This window comes from Elephantulus edwardii, unplaced genomic scaffold (assembly GCF_000299155.1).
Source record: "Elephantulus edwardii isolate Elephantulus edwardi_28Jun2011 unplaced genomic scaffold, EleEdw1.0 scaffold00148, whole genome shotgun sequence".
Lineage (NCBI taxonomy): Eukaryota > Metazoa > Chordata > Mammalia > Macroscelidea > Macroscelididae > Elephantulus > Elephantulus edwardii.
The window spans coordinates 7536413-7549186 of NW_006399898.1; the positions used below are offsets into that span (position 1 = coordinate 7536413).

General features: G+C 48.4%; 1 protein-coding gene across 1 annotated transcript; it reads left to right on the forward strand.

Moving 5' to 3' along the window:
• The first annotated feature begins 2611 nt into the window (after window positions 1–2611).
• ERP29 (endoplasmic reticulum protein 29) lies at window positions 2612–10669 on the forward strand. Its single transcript, XM_006894676.1, has 3 exons — window positions 2612–2757; window positions 8226–8364; window positions 10129–10669. Exons 1-3 carry the CDS (start codon window positions 2614–2616, stop codon window positions 10629–10631), a joined length of 786 nt encoding a protein of 261 aa, XP_006894738.1. The 5' UTR covers window positions 2612–2613; the 3' UTR covers window positions 10632–10669.
• Window positions 10670–12774: the final 2105 nt, after the last annotated feature.

A 12774-nucleotide genomic window follows, 5' to 3' on the forward strand; every position in this document is an offset into this window, starting at 1 on the left:
TTGAGCACCACAACAAGATAAAGGTAAATAATCCAATAGAAAAATGGGCACAGGATATGAACAGGCACTTCACCGAAGACGACATTCAGATGGCTAACAAACACATGAAGAAATGCTCAAAATCCCTAGCCCTAAGAGAGATGCAAATTAAAACAACTATGAGATATCATTTCACCCCAGTCAAAATAGCAAAATTTAACAGAACAGCAAGCAACAAATGCTGGCGAGGTTGTGGAGAAACTGGAACCCGGATTCACTGTTGGTGGGAGTGTAAAATGGTGCAACCCCTGTGGAAAGCAGTATGGCGCTTTCTCAAAAAGTTGCAAATAGAGATACCATTTGACCCAGCAATTCCACTACTGGGAATATACCCTGAAGAGACCATAGCTGACATCCAAGCAGATATATGCACACCCATGTTTATTGCAGCTTTGTTCACAATAGCAAGGAGTTGGAAACAACCTAAGTGCCCATCAACAAACGAATGGCTAGAGAAGCTGTGGTATATTCGCACAATGGAATACTATGCTGCATTAAAAAACAAGGAACTCATGCAATATTATTCAAAATGGTTGACTCTGGAGAACATTATGCTGAGTAAAATATCCCAGTCACAAAAGGACAAATATTACATGATGCCACTGTTGTAGAATGGGACTGTCCTTGGGGTTGGGGAGAGACTGAGTAAGATGGGCTCAATAATGTATACAGCACTGAAACAGAAGAGGGAGAAAACTGTTTAAAAGAGATATATAACTAGGTATTTCTGTCATCACAGGAGACTAGAGCGAGGGCTACATGGTGGAGGGGACCTGGGGGAGGGTTTGTAAAACAATGAAAGAATCTTTTCTTTTACTTTTCCATAATTTTTGACTCATGTACTTATAACTTGTCAAATTTGTGTCTTCTAGGTTGCAACACTCCCATGATACATCTTCAAGGATATGAACATGTACGGCCAAGCACAATCAATAAGAGTGCATCCAAATTCCAAAATCAATCTCCATAATAGTCTATGTGTTTCCTACTGCCAAAGGGGCCCTTTAGAGTAGTGAGAGAAGATCTTCACCCTGAAACCCACAGCGTCCCTTTTCAGCAGGAAGTAGCTAAGAGAATACGCCATCCCCTTTTCCTTATGACTCAGGGTGAAGTCTCTCTCAGGGAGGAGTGATAGGGAATGGCAAAGGACACACTGACAAAGAAGATTAATCAGAACTGGCTTTGACAAGCACTGTGGCATTTGGACAAGAACAAACTGGGAGGAGGGTAGAGAGAATAGTGCAACAATGAATGAATGGAAACCCAAAATCTCTGTAAATGTTTATGAACATTAATAAAATATAATTATAGGGAAAAAAAAGAAATTCAGATGGATGCCAACTTATAGTCTCTGAAAACCAGCTGGAGGGCCAGTCAGTTCTGACTTGAGGGTAACAATACTTGAAGCCTTAACCAACAGCCTCCACCTCCGCACCCTGCATCATTTTCCCCTATTCTAATCATTTGTCTATGTAATATATTTTATGTACTAATTTCCAAAGACGTCAAAATGCTTCTCCTTACCTTCACCACATATCCCCATTTACACCCCTTTTTCCTGCCTCTCAGAACCTCTCCCCAGGCCACCTGTCTGTCCCAGGCTGGACAATGGGAATTATTTAAGATTGCTGTTCAGATCTCTGTCAAGAGAACAATGGGCCAAGAGGAGAGGACGGGGACATCCCGCCACCCCACAAAGAAAAATGCTGCCTTTAGGAGATGTGATCGGTTAGGTCAGCACCCAACTTCGAGAAGGGTGCTCCTCCACTCAGCCCCCCACGTCAGGGCTCAGGACAGCGCTGCACCCCATAATCCCGCCCAGCCTCCAACAACCTCAGACCTCGGGGTATGGGGCCCCCTGAGCTTTCAGGGTGAAGGGGTGTTTGCAACCCACTGACACCCCCAACCCCTCCAGCTTATGGTCAAGCTACAGAAACGACAAGCCCATCCCCCGTGGGCGGACACGGGGCGCTTCCCTAGCGCCAGCGGCCTGAGCGAGGCTCTCACCTCAGCACAGGCCCGACCTGCGCTCACCACACGCGGGTACGGGGGCCGGCTGGGGTGGGCAGTGCGCGCTCTGACCGCTGGACTGAGTGACCGAGTGGCATCGTGGGCCAACTACGTCAGGACAGCGCCAAAGCCCACGCCTGAGGATAGCAGCTGGCCGACTGAGGCCAGGGTCCTCGGCCTGCTGGCCTGCTGGCCGCCAGGCGGGAGGGCCGAGAGGGCCTGGGCGTCTCAGGCGACGACCACGAGCTTCCCGCCTCTACTCGCGCGGAGGACGCCGGGAGCGGGCGGACGCCGCGGGCGCGCGTGCGCACAGCCCTGGGCTCGCCTCCGCGCTCTCACGTGGCCCCTCCTTTGGGCCCCTCCCTGTGGTAGGCGGGGCCGAAGACTGAGCGTGCGCAGTGAGGCCTCTTCGCGGCCCCGCCCTCTTCACTTGGGCCGGGGCACGCCTCCGCGGTGCACGTCACGCGTGCGTGCGTGCACGCCTCCGCGCGGTGCCCATCACGTGGGTGCGAGCGCCCGTGTTCACGCCGCGCTCCTACAGCTTCGGTGCAGAGTGCCGGCGCTATGGCTGCTGCTGTGCCCCGTGCGGCTTCCTTCTCCCCACTGCTTCCCCTCTTCCTCGGCCTCCTGCTCCTCTCTGCCCCGCAGGGCGGCAGCGGCCTGCACACCCCTGGTGTCCTTCCCCTGGATACTGTCACTTTCTACAAGGTAACGCGGGCGGGGGACACGGCACGGGTGCACCCCGCGTGTCGGAGGCAGTGCGCACCCGTGGGATGACCGAGAGGAGGAGGAGCGGGAGCAGGATGTGGTCTCAGCCCACCTGTGCGGTACGGTCCATCCTCCTAGGAGCCGGGAGGGACCCGGTGTAGGGTCATTGATAAGGCCGCAGGCCGTACTGGCCTCGTACCTACCCTTATACCATTTATACTTATTACCCCCTTTTTGAAAGACATACAGAGCTGCAGCGACGGGAGCCGGCTGGTCCAAGGGAGAGGGCGGTGCCGGCGAGGCCCAGGTGGGAGCCCTGAGGGCCAGCTAGGCGGGCGGGGTGGCACACTCAGCCTGTCCCCTCTCTTGGGTTTCTGTGGCCGTGTTCCCCTGGTGTGGACTGCACACTGCAATATGCAAACCATGGTCAGATCGCCTGCATGCCCTTGGAAAGGACCAGTGTTGAGAAGCAGTTTCGGTTCAGCCATCCTGGGAGCAAAACGAGTGCTATCAGGCAGAGCTTGCCACGGATTCACCACCACGCTCCCCTCCTCCTTCATCGAATTTTGGGTGCTGGCCTGGGAACTTGAAAACATTGGCGCTTGACTGTAGCGCTTCAGCCCCAGCCCCACCCCTCTAGCACATTCGTACTTGCCCATGAGATGGGCAAACCAAGTGTAGAGATAGCCAGTGATGATCTTTTGTCCCCTTAAAGGGAACTGAAACCAAGAAGTAGAGCTCTAAATCTTCCCCTTTTCAAGAGTTCCGGTTGTGGATTGGGACACCTGTGGCGACTCTAGTTTCAAGAGTTTTTTAAAGTGTGGGGTTGGCTGGTGGTTTATCAGGCACACCTTGTGCTTTGAAAAGGCTTTTATTGGAACAGTGACCCACACATCCACCTCTGCTCCCACTTCCAATTCCATAACCCACAGTTACGGGATCACATTACAGACTTAGTCTCACGGGAGACATGGTGCCAGAAATTAACAGTGTCTCCTAATCAGCCCCTGCCCTTCCATCTCCATTCGCCTCCCTGCTCTCCAACCTTTCAGACCCTTCTCCATACGGTAGCCTAGGTCCTACTGACCTGACCCTTCTTCCCATCCCCTAAACTCTCTCCCTTGGCCCCTTTGCTCTTTCTGGCCACAGAGACACCTTCCTACCGTTCTTTAAATATCGCTAGCTCATTACAGACTCACACGGTCTTTCCCCCGACTGTTCCTTGTACCTGGAACATTCTTTGCCCCTGGAAAAATCTTTATAAGGCTGGTTATGTCTCATTGAAACGTAGATTAAATGCTACCTCCTGAGAGTCCTCTGTTCCCCTCATTCTAAAGAGCTGGTCACTATCCTATTTTAATTTCTTGGTAGAGCACTCACCACCGATTGGCTTTTTTTCTTGTCTGAGTCCTCCACGAGAATATCATATCGAGAAGTCCACTGGCCAACTTTACCTCCTCACAGGAAGTGCTCAGTAAATGGACTGAATGAAGGAGCAAATGTTTTCTCCCAAAACCTACACATCTTTCTTCACTGTTGAGCAAAAAAAGATTCTCAGTGTTAGCCTGTATAGGAGCCTTTTCTGTGCTGTTTTTCAGTGATTTCAAACAACTATTTCCGCTTTGTTTCGTGCCCTCCATCATCACCAGAATAAAAGGTCCTCTCTGTTTTGTTCACTGTTTAGTTTCTAGCACTAAACTGTGCCTGGCACATGATAAGCTCTCCGTAACTCTCTACTATGTGATTAATGAAGTCATATTTAAAGCAAGGTGTCCTGGTAGGTAGCACGATGGTTAAGGGCTTTCCTCCTAACTGAACAATCAGTGGTTCAAATCCACCAGCTGTTCTCTGGGAGCAAGATGTGGCAGTCTGCCTCTTTGCCGTTCTCTTTGCCTTTTAGGGTTGCAGTGAGTCAGAATCTACTTGAGCACAGTGAGTTTGTTTTTTGGGTTTGGGCTTAAAGAGGTATACTGCAGACAGCGGTGGTGTTCATTCCTCAAGGAGGAAAGGAGAGGTTTCTAAAGCACTGTAGAGATTCAGACTGAGTAAAGAAAGGACCAACAAATTCATGACACACGTGATTCAGGCCCATCAAACCATTCTGCCTTCTACTGTTTGCTGAGAATGGAGAAAGATCAAAGTGGGGGAGGGTCTCAGTTCCATTATGGGACCTCTGTCTGATTATTATTATTCCCCAATGCAGTTATAAGGGGGCCCTCTGGTGGCCTGTTGGCAAGAAGCTGTGTTGCAATCCGAAAGGATTTAAAGGTTTAAATCCCATGAGCTGCTTCATGGGAGAAGGATGGGCATCTGTTCCTGTGTGATTAACTGCCTTTGAAAACCTGCCAGAGGGTCAGCTATGGGTCATTTATGCCTCGACAGTACCCAACAATACAGTAATAAGCAGAGTCCATAACATGTCTGACTGCTAGCCAGACAGCTGACAATCCAAATTCACCAACAGCTCCTTGGGAGGAAACAGTCTCCTCTTGTAAAGACTTACAGCCTCAGAGACTTAGTGGAGGGTGGTTGTGAGTCAAAGTCGATTCAGGACTGTGGGTTTTTTTAAATACAATTATAGGCCCCTATGGAGATAGGCAACTGCCTGGACACACAGCCTCTGTCACCAGAGCCTGCTGGAGATCTGTCCATTCCTCTGTTCCTTCTGGAACATCTGCCACAGCAAGTCATTGTTGAGCACTGAAGATGCAGTGAAACTGGGCAGCCAAGGTCCTTTTCTCCTAGATGGACAGTTGAGTGGGGGGAACAGATAAGCAAATGAGATTTCAGAAAATTGGTTCAACTCTGAAAAAAAGCCGGGAAGGTAATGCAGTGGGGTACAACGGATATGAAGCAGTGCTGGATAGTGTAGTTGGATAAACAGTGTCTGTGGTGAGGCACATCTACACTGAGACCCAAATGCTGAAGAGACAGCCAGCCAGCCATGTGGTCCAGCCTGAGCCTGGACGGACAGCCAGTGAAAAGGCTGAGTTGGGAAAAGGTGTGGTGGGTTGAAGGAAAATAAGGTCAGTTGGACCAGAGGGATGTGATCTGATTAATATTTTAAGTCTTTCTGCTGTTTAATCCTTTATAGCACAGACTCTTATGGAGTACGTGACCCCTTAAAAGATTATCTGTTCTGGTGGCTCCCCCACTTTTCCTGCAATCCCTGTTGTTAGGTGCCATTGAGTCGAGTAAGACTTACCCTGTGAACAAAAGAACTGAACCCTGTCCTTTCGTGCACATCTCTGATAAGACTTTGAGCCCACTGCTGCAGTAACTGTCAGTCCATCTCACTGTGGGTCTTCCTCTCTTTTGCTGACCCTCTGTCCTTCCAAACACAATGTCCCTTTGGAAGGAATAGCTTCTCCTAGCAACATGTCCAGAGTATGAGAGATGAAGTTTCACGGCATTAAAACCAGATATACATCCACACAATCAAGGACTAGCCAAAAATACTAAGTTTGGAGAAGGCACAGTGATAACCTGTGGCTAAAAAAACTGCCGTGATCACAACAAAACAGAAGGGATTGTAACAGAGTTGTGGGAGGAGGAGATGGTCATATCATTGATAAAGGCGGCTAGGTCGATAAAACTTTTGTGTTGAATAGAATCCGTCAGAGGTCCCCAAGGTGCCTCAAGAACTATGACCCAGCATTTCCATCCCTACATACTCAGTTGCCAGAGGAATTAGAAATACATTCAAATACTTGGCGCAGGAATGGTGATGTTGTTGTTGATGTTGCCATTGGGTTGAGCATGACTCATAGCGACCCTATGAACAAAAGGCCTGAAGCCTTTCTATAACTGTCGACATTTATCACAGTTTATAGTTTCCAGAGGCATGTTGTCTAGGAAGTGGATGCCACTGCTGCTTCCAAACCTGTCTTAAACTGGGAGCTCCACCTAACACTGTCCACCATGGGTAACATGATAGCTTGACTATTTATAGTTTTATTCAAATAGTCAAAAGGTAGAAGCTTCCCGGATGTCGATCAGCTGAAGAAGTGAGAGTATGTCGCTGACTGCCGCTCACACAGTTGCGTAGGTTGGTTCTAAATCACAGAGGATCCCCACATGTACCCCTTGGTTTTCAGCAGCTTAGGCTTCTTGGCCCAGGTACATATGGGTGGGTTTGAACCTCTAGCCTTTTGAATAGCAACTGAACATGTGTGCACCATTGAAGGTTAAGCATATGAACAACCCTGGTATTGTTTCTCAGTCACAAGAAGGACTTAAATACTTATTGATAGATGCTGGATGACAGGAATGAGCCTCTAACACATGACGCGAAGCCACTTACATGGTAGATGACTCTTTCTATGAAATGCCCAGAATAGGCAAAGCCATAGAGACAGAAAGATTGCCAGGTCCTGGGAATGGGCAGTGACTTAGTGAATACAGGATCTCCTTTTGGGGAGATGAAAATAGTCTGATGGCCTAGTGGTAAGAATCTGCCCTGCAGTCTGAGAGGCATGCAGTCAGGTCATCGGCTGCTCTGCAGGAGGATGGCAGTCTCCTTCCACTCGATTTCTGCCTCTGAAAACCTGCTGGAGGATCAACTGTGAGTTGGTTCCAACTCCACTATACACAACAATTGCAAAACATCATGAATGTACTAAATGACCTGAATTACAGACTTTAAAATGGTTAATGCCATGTTTTGTGAATTTTACAATTTTGGATAAAGCGGAATGAAATTAAAAAGTCAATTCTTGTGCTGGAAGCATAATGTTCAGAGATTTAGCCAGAGTGGTCTAGGGACAGGACAGTGTCCCAAGCCTGGCCTTGGTGGCAGCTTCCTCTCACTTCTGCTGAAATCTCTGAATTCAAACTCAGGGTTTCCCTAGCTTCCCAGAGCCTTTCCTGTAGTGCCTTCTAACAGGCCTTCTCCTTTTTAAGGTAGGACGTTGGCTTTCTGGTTCACTGTTTACTAAGAAAGGCCTCTTAGGATAGTGGGCATGGCAGGGGCCAGGGTAGGGTGTGCTGAGGGTGTCCTGGCCTTACCTGGGTGCACCTAGAGTTTGTTTTAATCCATGTCTTTTATTATCTGGTTTGTTGAAGCAGTAGGTCAGACAACACTTGCCACAGTAATGTCTATCAAGGTGGCTGGCCATAAGAACTCCAGCACTGCTTTCATCGGAATACTTCATGACTTTACGTGTCATCCTTGTACAGGGACCATGCCAGTCTTCTCTGCTGAAGTGTGCACAGCTCGTTTTTATTCTAGGCACAGCTATGTCTCTGCTTGTTGTGCACAAGTATCTGGTAGGGCACCTGACATGTAACATGCATTCAGTAAATTGGTAAAATGAATCGGTGGATGAATGAATGAATATTAGTTTGTGAGAAGCTGTCTCTCTCATGGACTTGATTTCCATTGTTTCTTAAATAGGGGCCCCTTGGGAAGGGGAATTAGCCCCAAGGGTCTCCGGAACCCCTACTTGCTCAGTTCTGTGCACCCTCAGGTCATTCCCAAAAGCAAGTTCGTCTTGGTGAAGTTCGACACCCAGTACCCCTACGGTGAGAAGCAGGATGAATTCAAGCGTCTGGCTGAAAACTCGGCCTCCAGCGATGATCTCTTGGTGGCCGAGGTGGGGATCTCAGGTATGGACCAGTCCAGGATGAGCGGGGTGGGCAGAGGGAGGGGATGCTAGGCATGAGGTCCCTAACTGTCCCTAGTGGTGTAGGCACGCCCCGGCCTCCTTCATCACAGCCTCCAGGAGGGTTGCAGAGGAGCCCATGGCAAATTTAGCCTGAGCAGATCTGGGGAGCAAAGAGCCTTAGCTCAGCCCTCCCCTCCCACCCCAGACCAACATGACATGTACAACGGGAACTCTTAAGTACTTTTTGCAGGGAGCAGTAATCAGGGTACTAGGAACCTGGAAGACCTCGTGGTTATCACTTCCTGCTCCTTCCCAGCTTTTGTGCCCAAACTGTTGGGGCTTCTACTAATCCAAAAGCTGCCTCTGTCCCAGTGACAGTATCAATGGCCAGCATTTTCTTAGTAGTTCAGTGTCCATCAAGATGTGCACTGGCGTTGCACTCTGTTCTTCACTGAAAACCATCTGGGAAGTAAAACATGTTCTATGTGACACATGGAGCTCCAGGAGCCCAGGTGACTGTGGCCATGGGCTAGGAGAAGCTCATCCTGAGCCCCACCTGAATGTTGATCCCCCCTTGTGGCAGGGGGTCTCACCTAGTTCAGCCTCCTCCCAGCTAGAGTTCAGGTCCCCAGTAAGCACGAATCAGGGCACTTGGATTTGGCCCTAGGAACTTACAGAAAAGACATTAACATGTATCAGCTATTTGTTGTGTGCCACGTCACTGCTCAGTGTGTTGTGTTCTGTTCCGTTATGTGTGTCAGTGGAGTTGAAGAGTGTGCTTCATCGTGGGATGGCTATGAAGGGTATACTGTGGTACTACTGGTATCTAGAGTTACGTGTTCAGAATGACCACTTGACAGCACACATAGACTAAGCAAGGTGCACTGATGGACCAGTGGTAAGCTACGCTGTAAATCTGAAGGCACGCAGTGTGAGTCCACCAGCTGTTCCGCAGGAGGAAGATGGGCATTCTCCTGCCATGGGGATTTATTGCCTCTGAAAACCTGTTGGAGGGTTTCAAATCAGTGGTTCATTAATAATGTATTATTAAGCACATATCTCTGCCAGGTCTTGTGCCTGCATTCTCGTTGGGATAGCCCAGCAGAGCCCATGGGCGCCACAGTCCCCTTTCTAAGTCACAGCCCAGTTAGCCTTTCTAATCCCTCAATACCTTGAGCTTGCTTTTCCCCCCTGCCAATTTTGCACTTGCAACCCTTGATACCCAGTCCATACCTCCCTGATTTTCATGAGGTTGGCACCTTTATGTTCAAAGCCCTCAGCCCCTGTAATGTCTACAGCAGGAACTTGCTTGTCCTTCCATGCTCACTTGAAGTGGCTTTCTTACCCTGTCACATCATTTCATTTTCATGATGGCACTAACCCCTTATGTTTGTTTTCTGTGTTACTTTGTTAAATCTCTTTTCATCCTTTGACTATAAGCTCCTTGGGGGTTTGGGAACCATGAGCTTACTACTCTCTATCACAACTTGATCCTGAACACTTCAGTGTAGAGCACATAGTGAACACATAAATATTCACAAGAATCCCACTTTTGCCATTTGGAAATGACTTAGAGAGTGGTTAACCAACTTGATGAGAATTCTTTGATGACTCGTTAGTACCAAAGGAGAGATTCAAACCAGTCTTTGTGAGTGAGCCTCACTATTACCCAGGCAGGAGTCCTCCCTTTTTGTTCAGGCCCCGCAGGAGTTACCTGCCTGGGTCAGCCCTGGTCCTGCTTCTCATCTCTGATTTCTGTTCACAGATTACGGAGACAAGTTGAACATGGAACTAGGTGAGAAATACAAGCTGGACAAAGACAACTACCCATTCTTCTACCTGTTCCGGGATGGGGACTTTGAGAACCCAGTTGTATACAGTGGGCCAGTGAAGGTTGGAGCCATCCAGCGCTGGCTGAAGGGGCAAGGGGTGTATGTAGGAATGCCTGGTTGCCTGCCTGCCTACGATGCCCTGGCTGGAGAGTTCATCAGGGCCCCTGGGCTAGAGGCTCGCCAAGCCCTGTTGAAGCAGGGGCAGGACAACCTTTCAAATGTGAAGGAGATGCAGAGGAAATGGGCAGAGCAGTATTTGAAGATCATGGGGAAGGTCATAGACCAAGGTGAGGACTTCCCAGCTTCAGAGATAGCCCGGATCACCAAACTCATTGAGAAGAACAAGATGAGTGATGGGAAGAAGGATGAACTCCAGAAGAGTTTGAATATCCTGACTGCCTTTCAGAAGAAGGGGACAGAGAAAGAGGAACTGTGAAAAGGCACTTGGGGTCTTGGTGGGAGTGGGAGGGGAGAAGTGGTACTTTGCCTGAGGCCTGAGCCCTGGATGTGCCAGGACACTGATGAGGATGTGCCTGTGGTCAGGACATGGCTGGAGCACATCTCAGCTGGCTTGTCTAATGCACTGCTGGACAGAATCTGGGCTATGGAATGCACAGCCCTCGCCCCTGACAGGTGTCATTCTTATCCAATTAAAGTCTCTTTTGGTTAAGTGGACCTGAAGCCACTCAGTTTTCTTTTCACATGAGAACTCTGGGATGTGACCTGCTTTTGCCTTGGAATTAGTTTTTCAGTCTAAGCTGGTAGGGATTCAGGTTTGACCCCAAAGGCAGTTCTGACCTGTCCTGCAGTCATGAGCTGGGTGACTGAAAGCAGTGGGTTAGGGTTTATGATGTTATTTATCTTGGCTTGTCTTCATTCAAGAGGGCCAGCTCAGGATTCACCTTTATTAGTTCCCATGGACATTCAGACTCACACAGGGATAGACTGTAGGTGCTAAAATGTGTTACCCATTTTCTGGACCTTAAAATTAAATGGCTGCAGCAGTGAATGAATGGAAACCCAAAATCTCTGTAAATGTTCATTAAAATTATTAAAAAAAAATTAAATGGCAACATGGATGGCCTATGCTGTAATTTTCTTCCATAATCTTTAAGATGTCTAAAGCATGCTCTTGGTAGGAATATTTGTGAAGCTAGATTTTGTTTTTTGGTTGGTGTTGTGTGCCATCAAATCAGATCTGACTGGCACAGGAGGAGATTGCCTCTCCTTCTCCAGTGGAGCATCTGCTGGATTCAAACCTTGCCCCTTCAGGATTGCAACACAGCTTCTTGTCACTATGCCACCAGAGCTCCCTGAAGCTTGATTTAAACAGCTCAGTGATCCAATTCAGTCTCGTTTGAAAGTTGAAAACAAGTCATTGCTTTTCATACGTCACCTTGTCACCATGTTATTCAGTAAGTACCAACCTTAGAAAAGAGTGGAAACGTCACATTGGTTTTCCTGTCTGTTCCTAAGCGGTTCCAGGAACATGTCTTTTTCCAGGATCTGGCAGCTTTACTGACCGTATGTCCAAGCATCTTCCTGTGTGAACTCACTGCCATCTGCTTTAAAGGCCATAGTGCAAGAATATCAGTTCAAAGACTAAGGTGTGCCTGCTGCAAGCCCTGGTGTATTTATTCAGTTGCATCTGAAAGTGGGGACGATGTCTAAGGGAGACTGAAAGAGAACCTATGCATTTGGATTGTAGTGCTGGAGGAAGTGCAACAGGTGTTCCTTAGAGGAGAGGATGGTGACACTTGTGATCAGGAGGAGTACATGCTGGGAAAGATACTGCATCAGCAAGGGAGGAAAGACACTCAATGAGATGGACTGACAGTGACTCCGACAATGGGCTTGAACATCCATAAATGGAAAGGAAGGTTCCGGTCTGTTTGTAGGGTTATTTTGAATTGTCAACTTGAAGGCACTAAAAACAACATCCAAATGATTGCTTTGGGAGAAGAAAACATTCAGTGTTAAGAGAAATGGGAGTTAGGATAAGCAGCAGTTAGGGAAGGGACTTTAAAGGCACCCCCAGTCCTCTCCATTGTGAGAGGAACAAAAAGGAAGGGACAATGCCTGGAGGTCACAGAGGACCCAGATGGGGTATCTGTCATACAGGTATACTTAAGACACGGGGTCCTAGCAAAATCACTTGCATTTTTTGCTTCCCGGCGCATAGAAGTTACGGAGTCCTGGTGGTAGAGTCCATGGACAGTTTTACTGTTGAGCCAAAATCTGTATGCTGTTCTGGCAGCTCAAATCCACCAGTGGTTCTGCAGAACCATAGGCAGGCAGTCTACCTGTGCAGGTTAAACCCTGGGATTCCCACGGGGGACCAATTCTGAATTGGTTCTGGCCCAGAGATACTGAGAGCTGTAGGGGTTTACGGGGTAAAGATTTTGCTGCCCTGCTGACCCCATGGTAATGCAGGTCCTTAGCTAGCTGATGAAACCGTGGAGCCTCAGCTGTGAGTCAGCTGAGGGTTTGTTGTGTGGACTTTTCTGTGGAATATGTGCCTTACGTGTCAGCATTTTAATGAAGCTTTTGAATGACCAAAAGTGAAAACCCAGGTGTGA